Raw genomic sequence first — 19572 nt, 5'->3', positions numbered from 1 at the left:
ATTCTAGTTAACATACAGTGTGGGGTGCCTAGGTGGCTCAGTGGGTTGAGGGTCTGCCTTCGGCTCAGGTCATGATCCCCGGGTCCTGGGATCGAGTCCCAAGTCATGCTCTCTGCTCAGCGGGGAGCCTGCTTCTCCCTCTCCCACTCCCCTTGCTTGTGTTCCCTCTCTTGCTGTGTCTCTCTTTGTCAAATAAATAAAATCTTAAAAAAAAAAACATACAGTGTAATATTAGTTTCAGGAGTAGAATTTAGTGATTCATCACTTACATACAAACTCCCAGTGCTCATAAACAAGTGCCCTCCTTAATCCCCATCACCCATCTAGCCTATGTGTTTATAAAACAAGTCTGACATGCAGAGGAAATGAAAGCAGATTTATTTTGTTTGGAGCAAGGGGGCTTCCCCACCATTCCCTGTCCAGCAATGCCCCTGGAAGTGTCCCCACAGGACCTGGGATTGAGGACCATACCTCCCCACCCCACCTACCTCCCCTCCATCATCCCTCAGTGTGTTCTCTATAGTTAAGGGTCTGTTGTATGATTTGTCTCTCTCTCTTTTTTTACCCTAAGAAACAAAACAGATGGGGGCAGCTGGGTGGCTCAGTCGGTTAAGTGTCCCACTCTTTATTTTGGCTCAGGTTGATGGATCAGCTCAGGTCATGATCTCAGGGTTGTGGTATCAAGCCCAGGGTGGGGGTTCCATGCTCAGCAGGGAGCCTGCTTAAGATTCTCTCCCTCTGTCCTCCCCACTCTTCCGGGCACATGTGCTCACTCGCACGCTGACTCTCTCTCTCTCTCTAAAAAAAAAAGAAAAGAGATGAACATAGGGGACATCTCACCATTGTTGACGCCACTTTTGCCTTCTGTCCTTGCAATCTTTTTATGGGAACACATTTTATCTCTTTTTTCCCCTCATGGCCTCTAGAAGTCATAATCTGAATTTTATTTCTCATACTAGAGAAGGCTTGCATTATACCTTTTAAAAAGCCACTTAATCCTTTTAAAACCTCATTTTTAGGCATTTTCGGGCCCTGGAAAAATTATTATATGGCACAATGAATGTGAACCCTCCCTTTTCCCCTAAGTCTAGGACCAGACTTAGTCTAAATAACTTGGCATTTTTATTGTTTTCTCTTACACTCTCCCCAGGTTTATTGCAGTTTCTAATTTAAGCTCAGTGTGATAGCCAGAAACTAGACAACTTCATTTTCAAGAGGATTTCTCTGTGTGCACTGGCCCTGAAGCTTAGGGTCAGTGGTTTTGTGAACCACAAAAAATATATATATAATGAAACTTTCAAGCAAAAAACTTATATAGTTTTATTGGACTTTTTGAATATATCCACCCCTGTGGTAAAAGATGATTATTCTCCTAGGAAACTACTTAAAAACAAAAAAATACAAACGATAACATTCCTAGTCTTTCTCTGTACATGACATATCTATATCATATATATTAAGTGGTTTGCAAGGTAAAATATATATATTTGTTATAGAACATGGAAGGAGTCCATTTTGCTAAGAGTAGTTTATAAAATGGAAGGAAGTGTTTTCCAATGGTATGGAAAATGCATAGACTTACGGAGTCTGGAAGGATTTGTAAAAACCACTGGTCCCAGTGGTTTTAAGGTACGGTCCTCAATCCTAGGTCCTGTGGGGGCACTTCCAGGGGCATTGCTGGACAGGGAATGGTGGGGAAGCCCCCTTGCTCCAAACAAAATAAATCTGCTTTCATTTCCTCTGCACGTCAGACTTGTTTTATAAAGAACCACCTTTCCTACAGCTAAAACTACCCAGGTGATTTCTGAACACCTTTTGTAGATAGATTAATAATAAACTCAGATAAACACATAGGTCTATGTGGTTCCTGATGTTGTTACGATCCTAATGTGTAAGTACAGTAAAGTGTATTTAGGTAATTGTTATTGGTGGAACAATGTACATAGGAGACCCAATGTTGTATTTGAAATTAGAATTTTCTGAAAGTATTCTTTCACTCCAGGGGCGGACACAGGGAATGCATTTGTCATTGAGTATTAAATCTGATGGCAATAGAATTATTGAAAGTCTTTGTAAAGATGGGTGCCTGGGTGGCTCAGTTGGTTAAGCGACTGCCTTCAGCTCAGGTCATGATCCTGGAGTCCCTGGATCGAGTCCCGCATCGGGCTCCCTGCTCGGCGGGGAGTCTGCTTCTCCCTCTGACCCTCCTCCCTCTCATGCTCTCTCTCTCTATCTCATTCTCTCTCTCTCAAATAAATAAATAAAATCTTTAGAAAAAAAAAAAAGAAAGTCTTTGTAAAGAGATAATTTTAGGTTTGAATATTGTGACAGCAGGTGGAGCTAGTAGTAGAAACTATTTCTAGGCCACTTAAAGAGCAGCAAGGTGTATAAAACTTAGCAAACCATTATGCGTTGGCTTTGGAAAGTGGTTGTACTACTGGAGGGTGAGAGCCAAGCTGAATGAAACTTTACCCTTTGTGGAAAAGGGGCTTGCACTTGGATATGTGTTGCCATGCAAGATAAGACAAGTTAAGGGCATGGGGGTGGAGGGAGCAGTGGGGATACGTTTTCATGGCTTAATATTACTTGATGACCCTTGGAATATTGACTTTAAAAAATAAGGCATATGATCCTGTGGGAAAATAGTGTACAAGAACTTGATTACATATATGAAGTTATTGTGTTATTAGATTGTGGTCCTTTTTAAGTGGTTGTAAACATTCTGTTGAAATCCACATTTTCTCCTAGGAAAAACTAAAGAACATTTGCTTTTTATCCCACAGGCTTCTGAAATAAAGACCTAACTGCTTTATAGCTCCAAATACCAATAAGTTTTCTGAATATGTAATTTAGAAGATATTACTACTCATGTACTTCTGTGTGTGTGTGTGTGTGAATCACACATTGAACCATGGAATTGTCCTGTTTTTGTTTTTTTTTTTTATCATTTCCCTAAATCAGATGCAATGATAAGTAAAGAGCAAATATTATGCATGCATTTCCTTTTTCTCTGAATTTCGTTTGTTTTTTTACTATGTCATATGTATTAAGAAACTGGGGTTTCTAAAATGATGGTTTATTTTGCTGGCTGGGTGAATAGAAAGTAACCTTCTTTTGGCATTAGTTTTACAGAGTTATGAGATCATTTAAAACACACATTTTAATGCTTTTTGCTGACAACTAGAAATAAACATTTTCCTATTACTTTATTTACTTACTCAGCAAACATGTACTGCATGCCTACTATGTGTACTAGTATTATACCAAAACTGGGGATACAATTTTAAACCACATACAGTGCTTCCCCTCAGTGCTTCTCAGGCAGACGTGTGATCAGATAATTTCCATAGGACCTAATAGATTCAAAAAGAAAATCACTTGTGTTATGAACAGAGGGCTGTTGGGTCACAGAAAAGGGACTCAACTGGGAGAAATCAGGGAAGACTTGCACTGGTTGCATAGGGAAGGAGAGGTAAACTTTCAGTAGAAGAAAAAGGAGAAGCGCATTCCAGGCAATGTGCCCAAAGGTATGAAAGGGTCTGTTGCCTTGGGGAAGCCTCAGGAAGTTTGCTCGGGAGGCCAGAAAAGTAGACGGGGCAAGATGGTAAAGGGTCTCGTAGGGCATGCCGAGATCAGTGAATATATTATTCAGGGATTTCAACTAATCTAGATGCTATCTAATTGATGAGTTTTTGGTGTTCATGAAAGTAAACAGATTTGAACCTGTAGGAACGTGGCATGACTAGACTTAAATTTTATCCTCAACAAGAAGTCTCGATATGTCCTCTGGTCTCAAAAGTGCCGAGATGAGAACAGAGCTGCATCCCTGCATATCTTTAGCTGTGATGGGAGGAAAGGCTGCATGCACTAATTCCATACAACACACATTTACCGAGCACGTGCCAGGCACTCTGGGAAGCACTTGGGAGGTGTGCCCTCTTGCTCAGGGTAGATGCAGCTGCCTTCTTGACTTTTTTTCCACTTCCTGGAATGTTCTTCTTCCTCACCTTTAGCCAGCTGGTACCTTCTTGTCATAGGTCTTATCTTAAATATTCCCTCTACTTAGAGAGCACTCCATCAGAATCTACTCTGCAGGAGGATTCCTGTGATCCTTTTATAACCTCCCGTTTTCTCCCTCATCCACGTGCCGTGATTTATAATTACGTGTCCATGTGCAGTTGAAACTGTGCAATCACTGTCTCCCCCACTAGACCAGTAACTCCCTTGGGACTGGAATTATGTGTGTTCTTTTTTCCCCTCTCTTTCCAGGGCTCAATACTGTGTGGCACACAGTGGGTCCTAAAGAGTCACAAAAGGAGCATTTAAACATAAAGATAGATTGACTTTTAAAGTTTCTAAACCTTTAACTACAAATAAGAAAACCTTAGGAAATAAAACTATTTTTAGTAAACTATGATTGATATATGACTTTATATTAGTTTAAGGTGTTTAACAAAATGATTCCTTATGTGTGTGTATTGCAAAATGATCACCACAATAAGTCTAGTTACCACCTGTGGTCATACAGATGTTACAAAATTGTTTTTTCTTATGATGAGAACTTTCAAGATCTATTCGCTTAGTAACTTAAAATATACAATACATTATTGTTGACTATTGACTATAGTCACCATGCTGTATGTTATATTCCCATGACCTATTTATTTTATAACTGGAAGTTTATACCTCTTGATCCCCTTCACTCATTTTGCCCACTCCCTCCCCCCCCGTAGTTACTGATCTGTTCTCTGTATCTCTCAAGTTTTGTTTTGTTTATTCATTTGTTTTGTTTTTTATATGTGGTATCATATGTTATTTTTCTCTGACTTATTTCACTTAGCATAATACCCTCCAGGTCCATCCATGTTGTGGAGAATTGCAAGATCTCATTCCTTTTTATGGCTGAGTAGTATTCCATTGTGTGTGTGTGTGTGTGTGTGTGTATCACATCTTCTTTAGCCATTCATCCATCAATGGACACTTAGGTTGCTTCCATATCTTGGCTAGTATAAATAACGCTGCAGTGAACATGAGGGTGCAGATATCTTTTCAGATTACTGTTTTTGTTTTCTTTGCGTAAATACCCAGATGGGGAATTGCTGGATCAGATGGTAGTTCTGTTAATTCTGTTTTCCATAGTGGCTGCACCGGTTTACATTCCTACCAACATTGCACGAAGTTCCCTTAAGAAAACTATTTTCTATGTTATTTTTTAAAACCCGTTGCAACTATTTTCGGAAAGGTATACAGCTCAGTATTACCTCACCAAAAATGCAAGTTCTTAAAAATTAGCACGTGGTTATTGTATGACTTGGGGCTATTTTTAAAAATAGTGATCCATTTAGTAATGGAAATTCTGAGTTACTAAAATGAACTGCTCTTTTTATATTTTGGGGGCTCAGTTCACTAAAATGTTTAAATTCTTGACTCTACTCTTTAAACCTACTACAAAGATCACATTAGAATTCATTTTAATAGACATTGTAAGCACAGTATCCAACCTCATATGATCATGCTGGGCTTTTTTATTATGAGAATCACAGGAAGCAGAGCCCGAGGCTGCAGAGTAGTGGCGGGGCGTACCCAAGGCTGGGGACGATGCCAGCTCTATTGTTTATGGAATATTCTCTCCACCTTTATCTCTGGTGTGCAATTGGTATTGACTTTTGAGACGCTACTTCTTCGTCCCGATCTCCCGGTTGGAAAAAAAAAAAACCCACCATAATGACATCTGGCTAGGAAAAAAAGAATCAAAGGACCATAAGGAAAGAAAAATTAGGACACTTTGTTTAATAAGTAGTTTCGGGCCTGTCTGTTACATCTTTTAGAAGGAAGAGTGTTACATTTTTTGAGGTCACCATTCCTTTATCCCCTGGAAAAGCTCAGTGAACTCCAACAGTGCCTATTGTTTCTGCTATTGATTGCTAGGGTTGGGTCTATTTAGCATTTTGCAAAATGTCTTTTCAACTTTATAGATCTTTAAGAATATGCACTGTTCATCAAAACTAAGATAAAATTTGTTCATGATATGTATCACTTTTCATTTATATTTTTGTTTTTTTCTTAAAGAGGAAGATGGTCACTTTTGGTAAATTGTTTTTTCTAACCTTTAGGTATATTGCTTGAGGAGTTTTTAAATATTGTTAGAAAAAAGAAGGAAGTTCAACTCCATCGGAATGAAATAAGACACATCTTCACAGCTTTTGACAGGCACTGTAAGTATCTTTAAATTGTTTTGATATAAAAAAATTGCTATTAAGAAAATTTGCTATGTACTCTCAGTAAATAAAATAATCAATATACTTGGAAGATTATTTTACTGTATTCATTAGCTATTACCTAGATGTTGGTGTGAATTTTTTTTCTCTATCACAGTCTTGAACTCTTGACATTTACCATGGATAAAATAATATTTAGAGTTATGTAATTGTACTTAGGATTTGCCTACACTGTAATGGGAATAGCAAAAGGGCTGGCCACATGGGGTTATAAGTCATGAGCCACCTACAAAGGTGTGGGGAACCGTAAGGCCTTTTCCTTTGACTCCTACTTTGACCCACACTTTCTCACACTGGATATAGCCGAGAGAAGTGGCTTTGAACTCCCTGTGCTGCATAGATCACACACAGGATGGAAAGACTCATGGAGTCCAGGGTCAGCATCTTTGCTGCTGTGATGTTTTCCCTCTAAATATTCATATATTATAATTCTAATGCCAAGCAAGAAAAAAAGTGAATTTTGAAGAATAAATTGTTTTGGCAATTCACAAGGACTTGAAGCCTAATGCCATTATGGCAGTGTGTGTCTGCAGTCCATTCCCTGGCACTCAGAGAATCAGCTAATGACCTGTGAGATCATCTGGGCCTGCACTGAAGGAGAGTGGTGGTTGATTCTTAAATTCTTCTGATGAGACAATCTTAGATTACCTTATATTTACTGCTTTTCTTCGAGTAAGAAAGTTTCACACAAATATGGCTGAGATAGCAGTTCATAGGGTTTATAGAAGTAAGTGAATGTTTTATATTTTCATGTCAAATAGATCGTGGGTATTTAACTTTGGAAGATTTCAAGAAAGCATTTAGGCAGGTGGCTCCCAAGTTATCAGAAAGGACTGTTCTGGACGTATTCAGGTAAGGCACCAAAATCTTTATATACACCCACCCCTCGATTTACCATTTGCTTTTACAAGTTTTCAGCCTTATGGAGAACACTTATGTATGCAGATTTTTCCATCTGTACCCTTGATAGTGGAGTGCTTGCACACCAGGGAGGTGTGTATAGATATTTGTTGGTAAGGGTGGGAGAGGAGCAGGGCGAAAAGTAGAACTTCTTTGTCTACGTATATATTGACCAAGAAAAAAAAAATGAAGCTTTATTAATGTTTCATCAGACACAGGTTACACATGGGTCTTGAGTTGTCTGAAGAGAAGAGTGGAGGTTGCTTGATGGTGGCCCCCTCGTTCATTTGCTTTCAGAGTTGTTGATAAATGTTGCAGTTCATGCATCCCTGATAGAGGAGACATAATGGTTATATTATGTCCATTATTAGATGACTCCTGACAATATGGGCAAGTGGCTTAAACGTAATTTGTGTTAGGAAGCTGCAGAGTGAAGGTCATATGAATGGCGCAAGCACGTGCTGACGTGATAAGACAGCAGAGCTGAGTCTTCTCTGAATCTTTGTGTGAGCTCTTCCTCAGCTGTTCCCAGGTGTATCCATTAGTGGTCCCTATTGCGATAAGAACCAGAAAACCCAGAATCACAAAACTCAAAAATGACAGCACTGTATTTCTCCCACATGAACACAGGCAGTCTGGGGCTGACTTGAGGGCAACATGGTCATGAAGGACCCAGATTCCTTTCCTCTTTCTGTTCTGGCTGCCTCAACACCAGGCATCTCCCTCTTGCTGCAAGGTGGCTGCTTAGATTTCAGCGATCACATCTGGATTCCATCTAGGTCAGAGGAAAGGGAGCAGAAGAGATTCCCTTCCTCTTAAGGCTATTCATTGTTTCTACTTACATCCTAGTGATCCAAACTTAGTTTTAAGGTGCTGGGTAGCTGTAAGGGGGAAGAGACTGGAAAATGTCCTCTTTGCTCTGGGTAGTCATGTGTCCTCTGAGTTTCTGATAGAGAGGAAGAAGGAGAGAGTGGATACTAGGAACGTAGGGAAGATGTTCCCATTGGGATAAAAATAACTTCAGGAAATCTGACCGGAAGCCATCCCTGCTCCATAGAAATTATAAAGCAGGTTATTTGAAATAAGGATTTGCTCTGTCACTGACAATGACCTTTATGAAGTTCTTTTCCTGCAACATTCGTAAGCAAGTTATCGAGCGCGCTGTTGAAGAAGAGCAAAGGAGTTAAAGCCAGAAGTAGACAGAATGCCATAGGATGCTGTTTCTTAGTTGATTCTAGAACAGCAAGACCTTTGAAATATGGTAGCATCTTTGTATACACTTGGTGATGAGATGAGTAATGAGCGTCAATGTATTTCTTCCTCATGGAAGGAAAGAATAGAGAATTGTTACTGCATTTTTCTTTTAACAAAAGACAAGTGTCCATATTTGCTGACCTTTATGTGTTAAACAGTTTCAGTAGGTGTAACCTCATAGTTCAAGTGTATTTTTGAAAAATACACTTAACTACAGCCCTTCCCTATAGAAGCAGTGTTTTAAGAATGTGTGAGAAACTACTCAAAAGAAATCTGTGCTTCCAGGAGAGCATTTTTGAAAATGAATGTTTGGAAATGTGATTCTATTTTAAAAAGTGATATATGACACTTATTAAAACCCTTCACATCTGCATGTTCAATAAGTTGAAAGTGGAATGTCCTAACCCAGTGGAAAAAAATCTAATAAAGTTTCAGTGGTTTTAGAACACAATTCCTAAAGATATAAAAATTCTTTAATAAGATAATTAAATAATAATATATAAATAATTATATATTTAAATAATAAATAAATAATTAAAATAACTTGAATAAGCTTTCAAGAGAGACTAATATCAGGATAGATAGACATATACTAGCTGAATTTCAGTTAGCAATAACAATAAAATAATAATTTTTAAAAACCCTTAAAACACCCCTGAACCTTTTCCTTATTGGAGGATGGAATTATAAATCAAGATACTCAGTGTCATGAGGCCCTTTTCCCACTTAGGTCCACATATCTTCATGAGGTATCTTTGACAGCCATTAAAACCAAGTATTAAAACAAATTGCTCAATCACAAAGGATTAAGTTGAGATGTTTGGAAATTATAAAGTATATTAAATCACATTTTATTAGTATTATTAATAATTTCTAGTGATAGCAAAAATCATTTGCCATTAAATAAATAAAATATTTTTATCTTTAATTCTTTAGAATTTCTATATTATGCCTTATAATGTATATACTATATTAATATAGCAGCATGTGTGCATATAACCTGTAAATAAACATATGAAAGGCCCACAAATCTTATACTCCATAGGATTTCTCTACTTCCTGCCTGCCCAGATTAGACCTACCTTTCAAGGTCCTGCATGATAAAATTTTCTTTTTCTTTACATTGAACAGTCTTGTCTCCTTTTGCTTAAGTTTGATAGTATGTACGGTTGTATTTTTTTTCACTTCATAAACAAAAATGCAGTGTTTAGGATTATCTTCATAAGATACACAACACAAGCTCTTTGAGTTTATGAGCTTATTCACAACTTCCAGTGTCCCCAGCTTGGTGCCTCATGCATTGTACTTACTTAATAAATAATTGTTGGTTCATTGTTACTTACTCTGAATGTCCAGTGACAGTGAAATTCTCACTTTCAGGGTTTTTTATGGTTTAATTTATTTCTTCTAAACTAGGAAAAAGTACTTTAAAATGCAATCAGGAGCTTTATAACCACATGTGGCTTTGCCTTCCATTTTTCTCTTTTTGCATGTGGTTTTCGTGAATCAATCTCTGATGGCCTCTCTCTGCTTTATTTTGGGGTTGCTTGTGATTCACAATTTAGCATCAGCTGTTATCAAGGAGCTGGCTTCATGTTCTTTCCTGACTTTGCCCACCATTAGCACCCTGTGGTATTTCTGGCAGGCCTTTTTCTCTGTGTGGGTATATTTACTTCTCCATGCCTAGGAGCTTTCTCCATCTCATTGTAAGCACTAAGATTTGCACTTTCCCACCACCTGTCAATTGGCAAAAAGCTCTGGGAAGCTTCTGCTTTCCAGCCATTAAATGAAATGTGGATGTGCATAAGGCCCACTCCCTGGTCGACCCACTGTCTGAGGTTCTGAATACGCAGGCAGATTGCCAGATACTAATGTAATGTGGAAATATCGAGGCACCAAAACGCTCTCTAATAAGGACTGGAGACATTTAAAGTTATATCTGATATTTTTGGTGTAAGAATCTCACTCTTCATATTACGTGGGGAAGGTCAAAAAACAAAGAGCCTCTAACTCTCCTCTTCTGGATATTAAAAATTGGTTGACAATAAGAGAATCATGACTTGTTGATGAATATGTCTTCAATGTCAGAGTTTCAGTGGGGGTAGGGGTTTAGGGAGTGATGGACATTTTCTTGGCAGAAAGATCATATATGTCTCATGTCACGGCCATTATAGAGGGAAGGGTTGTCATCAACTTGGGTAGAATGAACTAACAGACTCTTCTGTTATGCTGATTGGAAGAGAATCTTACAGAGCCAAGGGGCCTAAAGGAAAGTGATTTAAAATAGCATTTACTTTTCAGGGCGCCTGGGTGGCTCAGTTGGTTAGTAAGCATCCAACTCTTGGTTTCGGCTCAGGTCATGATCTCAGGGCTGTGAGATTGAGCCCCATGTTGAGCTCCGCGCTCAGTGTGGAGTCTGCTCGGGATTCTCTCTCCTTCTTCCTCTGCCCCTCCTCTCTCTTTCTCTCTCAAATAAATAAATAAATAGAATCTGTTTTTTCAAAAAAGATAGCACTTATTTTTCAATTTGTTCTCACCTCTTTTGAAGTAATATCGCTCACTGTGTTCTTTGGCTTTCTGTAACTCCTTTCGGCCGGTAGCACACTTGTTGCACATCATTTTCTCGGACAAGAAAAGATTTCCCAGTCATTATCTTGTGCATCAGAATGGTTCTCTTATAAATGTAGTCATGTGACCTCAAGAAGAGCACAGCTATTATAGTGAGTACCTACTGTGATGAATGTGATTATTGATCCAGAATTATCTACATGCTTCTGTGTATAGAAAAGTATTTTTTTTTAAAAGCCTAGAAATCATATCTCATTCTTTGTAATCATACACAGATAGCTGTTACAAGCTATACCTGGTTGTGTAAGTATGAAGGCCAAAGAAAAAGATTTCTTGAATTTTCAATTTTCATCTTACAAATTTTTGTATCTTCTTCGCTATGGTAATGCCTTAGTTTTTATTTCACTTTTTTGTTCCCAAAACTGTATTGTCAGAGATTTCCTTTTCTGATTATCCTCTTGCATGTGGTTCCTGAATGGGCAGTATCAATGTGTGTAAGTGTCCAAGCTGACCTCAGAATTTTATTTCTTTGGGGATTTCACATATAACATATTGAATAAAACTGTACTTTAAAAATCCAGCTATAGAAATATATGCTAGTCATTTTAAGAAAATGGCAGTTTTTCAGAGGGTTTTTAATTGATTTTGTACTGTGGACAAAAATTATACCTTGCATTTGAAGATTGTCCTTTTACCAATATAAACTTTAGAATTGGTGACATAGGAGTTGAAGCTCAGCAACTGGACCGAAAACAAGTAGAGAAGAGTGATGACCTCATTATGTAGATTTTCAAATAGAATGTGTTATTTTGGTTTCTTCAGTTCAGCTCACTTGTTAATATTATCAAGGATATATTATTTGATTGGAAGGAACATTTCATTTCTTTTACATTTAGGATGCTCATATTTTGTAGTCCTGTTTGATGTAAAACCCATCCAGATGCAAATTCTATTCACCTTCAAGGCCCAGCTGTTAAGACCTTTCTTATCCCGACAGCTGGCCCTACCCTACACCCTACCAATCACCTTGCTACCCTCAAAAGGAAATTGTCTTCACCTTCTGCTTTAAACTCCTAATCTGTCATAAGTATCTTTCTTCTTTATACTTATTCATAGTTATGTGTATACACATAATCCAGTATGAGAGCAGGCACAACAAAGTATTCGACATCATACTCAACGACAGCACAGCACAGTTTTGTACGTGTTGAATAGATGACTCCATTTTATGTAAGTGAATGGCTTTGTAGCGAACGAGCTTTCTATTATGTATGTTTTGTTTTACTCTCTAAATGCCTCCCGGTGCCCTGTGCAGGTCACGTGGAGCAGTAAGCCCCAGGGCTGGGAAGCAGGAGACCTGAGTTCCAGTCCCAGCTCCGCCACTTATCTGTCTTCCCACAAATCAGTGAGCCTCTGTGGCCTGCACTCTCCTCATCTCAGAAATGAGGCTGTTGTGTTATATGAGCTGGCAGGCTTCTTCTCGTTCCAGAACTCGCTGGTGGGGTTATCTATCATGGAGAGTGGCATGGCGGGCTTCTTTATTTTTCCTGTGTATCACAGATATTATTCAGAACCCAGCACCACATGAATACAGATGTGGTCTGTCAGTGTGACAAAGACTGCTCTCAAGAGGAAATTACTGGCTTTGACAGCTATCCAACCCTGGGTTTAGTTTTTGAGATGTCAGTATAACAAGTGTTATGGCCAACGTATCCAATTCCTCATCTACATATATGGTTGACTACGCTGTTCTTGCTGTAATAGCATGAAGGCTATTTTTCTTTTAATCCAACTGTCACATAAGATACTGCTGCCACGGTTTCTTTCTTATGACCAAATGTTGCTAACCCTTTCAGTCATCCCCGAAGTTATTAATAGCCACACATCATGAATGTATTCATGCCATTTTCCTTTATAGAAAAAGGAATCAATTTCTTACATTTTTCTTTTGTCGTAGATAGCTAACTCCTGGGTAAAATAATCTTGGTAATATTGTCTGTTGTATTCATAAAATAAGAAAAGCTCGTACTTAACAAAATAAATTTACATTTTATATGAGATTTAAATTAACATTATTTTAAGATGTGGAAAAAAATAGGCTCAGAATTAGGAGTTACACTTAGGAGTTTTGGTTGCCCTCCTTACATAGATCCTAAAAATCAGAATCAAAAATTTCCAGTACTGTGTTTTTATCTCAGTGACATAATGACCCATAATGAGTTTGCTAGCTCATGCCTAGCCATCTTGTCTACCTATCTCCTACCCAGTCGTTCTCCTCCATCAGGCTACCTTGAATACATATACACTTGCCATTTAAAGAGTATTCCAGGGCGCCTGGGTGGCTCAGATGGTTAAGCGTCTGCTTTCGGCTCAGGTCATGATCCTAGGGTCCTGGAATCGAGTCCCACATCGGGCTCCCGGCTCAGCGGGGAGCCTACTTCTCCCTCTGACCCTCTCCCATCTCATGCTGTTTCTCTCTCGCTCGCTCTCTAAAAAATAAATAAATAAAATCTTTAAAAAATAAAAAAAAAATAAAGAGTATTCCAATGACCAACAGCATCAGCACCAGGGAGCTTATTAACAATGCCTAATCTCAGGCTCCCCTCCAAACGTACGGAGTCAAACGTGTTCACTTTAATATGATCCCTGGATGGTAGATATGCACATTAAAGTTTGAAAATCACTAGCCTACCCTTCCGGTTACATTTTGGATGAGGGAAATTAGCATCGCTTTTTTTTTTTTTTAGCATTACTTTTTAATTGTCTTTCTTGACTTTAATAGTTTTTCATTGCCTACCAGATAGCCCCTACGTTCCTTGGTCTGACATGCAAGGCCCCTACACACAGAGAGACCTCGTGTGCCTTTTTAGCATGTCTCTCAGCATTTCCCACGTCAGAAATTCTACTCCACCATTCTGAGCTGCCTGCCATATACTGATCCTGTCATTTCTAGCATTTTTGCTCATGCCAGGTTCATTGCCCTCTCTTCTCCAACTCCCCCATCCACATACCGAAATGGTATTGAGCTTAGCTGAACTCTCCTTAGAGCTTAGTTGAACTCTCTCTTCTATGTAGCCTTCCCTGATCTCTCTAGCCCAGAAAATTTCTTTCCTCTTCCTTAGAACTCCTATAGCACTTGCCACATTAAGGCATCTAATAAGAGTAAGCACGAGAACACTGGCAACTAACATTTACTGAGTATTTACTGTGTACCAGGCACCATGTTGAATGAATCCTCACAGGATCCTCATGGGTTAGGCCCTGTCTATCCACATTTTACAGAGGAGGAAGAAGTTTGGAGAGGTCCCTGGCTGGTGAGTAATGGGTCCAAGACTCAAACTCAGGCAGGTTGACTCCCAAGCTCATGCTCTTAATCACTGTTCTATTCCCTTTTCACTTCTTTTAGCAGTATAAGCATCCTGAGGGCAGGAACCATGCCTTTTATCCCCACAATACTGAGTGTAAATGTGAGGAAGCAAGGCACATTCGCTCCGCCCCGAAATGTTCTTGGGAAACCAGTTGCATAATTAGTTTTTCTCTGTTCCTACGAATTGGTTTGGTTTAGATTGTTATACTTGAGATTTCGTTTGGTTATCTGTACATATACAAAAGGAACTGTTTACAAAAATGTACGAAAGGAAGCTGATGTGGCGTTTTATCACACGACACTATAGCAGACATCCCAGTTCAGGTGGTTTTGATAAGAACCCAGGTGTTATGCATCTTGCCTTTGGCCTTTGGAATTATATCATAATTCCTTGCCAGTCTGTGACCTAGAGCAGGCTTTTGCCACCTTTCTGCAGTGCGTCTGCCTACTTCCCAAAACACACATACCACAAAAATGTCCCTCTCCCACCAAGTGTAATGTCTGAGAGATCCGTGAACTCTGTGTCCACCTTCTTGGATCCCATTGCTTAGATCCCCTGCCGCCTGCTTTGATCCTCTGACGGCCTATCCCAGAATGGGACCACATTCTCCATTCAGGCAGAAACTGCTGTCTACTTGACCAGAGTGTTTGGACTACATGAATCCATCTTCTGTGCATTTCCCCAGCCCTGGTCCTGTGTAATTCCAGAAGGCTTTCCTTTCCTTGCTCAGGGTTGGGATAGCTGTCACTCAAATCACGTCACACCGTTATTGCCATCCAGGAGAACTTTATCTCTTCTATCTTTGATTTCCTATTTCAGGGATAGCAAATTGTTGGCATGAGTGCCATCAGCATCTCCTCCTGTACCCATGGCCTGCATGCCTCTGAGGGGCCTCAGAAGTCTCGGCATCACACCCCAAGCCAGTTCTTTAGCATTGTCACACATGGTCAGATCGACTTGCTCTCTGTCATCATTGTACCAAACCTTTCCCTCTATTCTGCACTGCAGGTGAGCTTGCCTTCCGCTTCACGGATGCGGTCCTGGCCTCTTCCCGGGTTTTCTTTACTGCCTCCTCCTCACCCCCAGTTCTTAATTTTCTTTCAATTCTAGTTGTAAGGAACAGGATCTCTTTTTTTTCTGATTCCTCTCCTTTGTTCTCATCTCATCCCCTCCCTGTTTTCTAATGTAAGACCTTTCTCCATCAGCCATTTCCTCTCCTATTTATAACTTAAACCACTGTCTACAGACATACTCTAATCCCCCAGCCTAGAAAGCTGCTCCCCTGACCTAAGTCCCTCCAGGTAGCCCCCCATTCTTTTTCTCAGGTTTCATTCTTGTCCCCTTTTCTGGGTGTTGAGCACCCCACCAGCGAACCCTGTCCTTGATGCTCACTATCCCCCCCCCTCCAGCTTTCCTGGCACTGTATCATTCCAGTGCCAGTGAGGGCAGCTCCCATTCATGAAGCACCTGCTAGTGTAATCTTACTGAATCCGTGCAGTGATCCTACACATCAGCTGTTACTCATACCCATTCTACAGGTAAAGCTGAGCTCTTTTATCGCTAATTTCAAGCCACAGTGGACCTAATTCTCAATTATTTTATCCTTTGGCTAAAGAAGAAAACGGACATAGGAAATCAACAAACAATAAAAATATTTTATTTGATGACAGTCACATTGCTGGTACTTGTTAATGGTCATGTGTCTTTCTTATACTTCAAAATTGTATCTTTTGATTTAAGAATACCACTGCCTAATAATGGTAGAGTAGACTGAATTTACAGTTAAAATAAACCATCTGAACACATTTAGCATTAAGTATCATTCCACCTGTGTGGAAACAAAAAAGTTACAAAATGCATTTCTCAACCCAAGTCAATATTATTTTTAAGGTTTCTTGTAATCCATTCATGACTTCAAAGAGAAATATCTGCCTTGGAGATGGCGTATCCGAGGATCAACCCAAGGAGAGGAGAGGGCAGTAGAAGAGGCACACTCTTACTCCCTTTTTGCAGAAACCTAATTGTGTTTGATGGAGAGAGTGTTCAATGAATATATGAATGAATGAATGAATGAATGAATGAATGAATGAGTAAACAAAAGCAAAGGAATAGAATGAAGTTGATTAAAGTTTGCATCTTCAAATTATGGGTTAAATTGGGTAGAGCATCTGCTGGTCCTTAATTGGAACTATCACAGATTGTCTTCCTTACAGGGCTTTCAAGTGCAGATTTAGATGAAAAGGGCTTAAAAAATACGAACTTGACCACACATTCATATAGAGATTTAAACTGCTATCATCAGAAAATTATTACAGGAGTTTTAAACTCTTATCAGAAAGCTTTTAATGGAACTCTGCCCTCAGAGTCCAATTCATTTAATTGAATGGAACCTTCTTTTTCTTTCTCTCTTGTACATTGCCTAGTAGAGTAGTAGAAAAGTTTCTGCAGTGACCAAATTTGTTACAATGTTGGTGCCATTCATTCTGTAGGTTACAAGTTGGTCATGACAATAAGTGGCTGGATATTCTTTTCATGGACAACTTATATTCACAAATTGGTTGTTTGGGGGAAATCATCAGACTTAGTTCTTCAGGCATATTTCTTTTCACTGATTCATTGTACAGAGATCAGATCTGAACTGTCAGGGCAGAGTTGTGCTGTGTATATATACCAGCACCCATTGCTGGATGGGGTTCAGTTAAACAGGAAGGAAAGATAAATGGTGGAATATATTTACTTGTCAGATGGCAGCATCCATCTGTGAGTCAAGAATCTTGGTGGAAAACTCCAAAGTTTTTAAAAGTGAAATTACCTCCTCAATCATTTTTATTCCCAATTAAATTAATGTTTGATATAAACACGATAGGTTAGTGTAGTATTCAGTACCATTTAGTTTCCTCTCTATTTTAGTTTCTAATTTTCATTGTAGTTCTTAGTCTTTGTTTTTTGAGGGCGAGCTTATGGTATAATAAATCAAATTAGTTTTAGTGGGTAGATTTAGTTTTCTCTAATGACTTACTACCCAAAATATATGTTCTTCTTATGTGAACAAGCCAAAGTGGATTACTATTTATTTGACTGACAAGGAAAGGCATTTCTAATTTTATTTAGTAGCTGAAGTAAATTCCTTTACCACAAATTAAATGTGAAATAAATGTATGATCCTCTCTTAATGAATAAAGCAGGTTGAGAGCCAAACAAACTTGTAGTAGATCTCTTTAACCAGTTGGTGGTGCTAAAAACTCTAATAAGAAACTAACTGGACCGAGGAGGTTAAGCTGGAGCCTTCCTTAATAAGTGTTATTTTATTAGGTTTTGAAAAATTAGTATCAAAAATATATGCCCAAATTATTACATCTTCTCAGTTTAAGAACCAAACCAAATCCCTTTGCTAGGCAGCAGAATACATTTCTAGTAAACTCCTGTAAAGATGTCATGGACTCTCATAGTGTTCACATATTGGAAATTACATGGTTGTGTGACATCTGGCTCCATCCTGGAAATAGCCTTTAGCCTGTGTTGAAGTATGGGTGATAATGTATCCTGGAGTGGTATACCTGGTTCTATTTATGATCTGAATTTAGATTTAAGAAATACTGATTACTACTATTTTTTAAAAAATTTTATTTATTTATTTGACCAAGAGATAGAGAGCACAAGCGGGTGGAGCAGCAGGCAGAGGGAGAAGGAGAAGCAGGCTCCCCGCCGAGCAGGGAGCCCGACGCGGGGCTCCATCCCAGGACCCTGGGATCATGACCTGAGCCGAAGGCAGACGCTTAACCAACTGAGCCACCCAGGCGCCCCTATTTTTTTTTTTTTAAGATTTTATTTATTTAAGAGAGAGAGTGTGTGAGTGGCGTGGGGGTGGGGTGGGGGGGAGAAGCAGAGGGAGAGGGACAAGCAGACTCTGCACTGAGCATGGAGCCTGACCCGGGGTTTGATCCCAGGACCCTGAGGTCATGACCTAAGCCGAAGCCAAGAGTCAGATGCTTAACTAGCTGAGCCACCCAGGCACCCCTGATTACTACTATTTTTTACTAATAGTGTGCTTTTTAGGGCTAGGTTTGTTTGTTTAACTCTTTTTAACCCCCTGTTTTTTTAGCGCCAAAGAAGTCCAGTAGAGCAATAATCTGTTGCCCGAATGTGTCCTGAGATGCATCAGAAGCACAGAGAGGCCTTGGGATCAGGGAGAGCAGGTTTTGCATTTTGCTACACATTTCATAACCATCACCCTGTAGTCACTTACATAAATCCTTTACAGCTCAGCTTTCCCAACTTGTAAAACAGGGATAATAACTCTCTTTTCCCCAGAGTTGGCATAAGCATTAAATGAGACAATGAGTGCCACTTGCGTGTTGTTTCCCTGCTCTGCCCTCATTGGAGGCAGAGGCTGGGACTCAACCCTTTGGAGGCCCTGCTCTGCTGCCGGACATAGCCAGGCCTGAGGATGGGAGGTCCTCTTTGTGTCTGGTGATACTTCAGGCTCCACTGGTGAGAAGGTAATTCTAGATTGTGAACCTCCACAGGTATTTTGTAGACTCACAGACTTAGAGAAGAGACATTCAGATAGTTTACCTGGCTTTCAGGTATTTGCCTCTCTACCCTGGTGATATTTGTCTGCTGGTCGAAATCTGCCTAAACACTGAAGACTGGGGAAGGCAATACAAGATTGCTAAAAGATGTAGCAAAGGTGTTCCTCGGGGTTGGTTTATCCACTCATTTATTTGTTTCACAAACTCTTACTGAGCATTACTGTTCCAAAGAAGAACCCCAGAAGAGCCTCAAACCTTCACGGAGAGCTGCAGACTCCAAGGAGCAGGGTGCTTCCTGCTTGGCAGGAACTTATCCATGTAACAGGAAGATTATGGAAATTTAAGTGTTCTTTATAATGTTATAAAAATCAGGTATAAGGTTGTGCATTTTTTTAAACTTTTTAAGACTCTGATAATGAAATTTGTTACATTTTCCACAGCGTGTTCTGTATTTAGAAGATTGACACAGGTTGGCAGAGGCTTCACTGTGATGGTAAAATCATAAAACAGTGTTAATAGTATGGCTAGTCTGGTAAGATATGTATTTTTTAGGAATGGCACAGCTAACATGTTTGGTTAGATCTCATTGATTTGGAACCTTGAGATTCAGAGATTACAGAATCGTGGCCTCCGATGGTGGTAGAGACTTCAGAAATCACATACACCATTTCT

The 19572-nt window shown here is 39.4% G+C and overlaps 1 protein-coding gene across 3 annotated transcripts in view; it reads left to right on the top strand.

The window, feature by feature from the left end:
* The window catches only part of EFCAB11 (EF-hand calcium binding domain 11), a 143221-nt gene that overhangs the window by 13686 nt on the left and 109963 nt on the right, over positions 1–19572 (top strand). For all 3 annotated transcript variants that reach the window (XM_054513838.2, XM_045901393.2, XM_064571463.1), the window contains exons 4-5: positions 6114–6215; positions 7040–7130. In XM_054513838.2, the coding sequence (XP_054369813.1) occupies positions 6114–6215; positions 7040–7130 (193 nt within the window). The remainder of the gene's footprint in view (positions 1–6113; positions 6216–7039; positions 7131–19572) is intronic.

Source organism: Mirounga angustirostris, unplaced genomic scaffold (assembly GCF_029215605.1).
Source record: "Mirounga angustirostris isolate CCGP_5_RB_7025 unplaced genomic scaffold, mMirAng1.0.hap1 SCAF_9, whole genome shotgun sequence".
Classification (NCBI taxonomy): Eukaryota; Metazoa; Chordata; class Mammalia; order Carnivora; family Phocidae; genus Mirounga; species Mirounga angustirostris.
The sequence above is the reverse complement of the archived record's forward strand: the minus strand, read 5'-3'. Positions and strand labels throughout refer to the sequence as shown.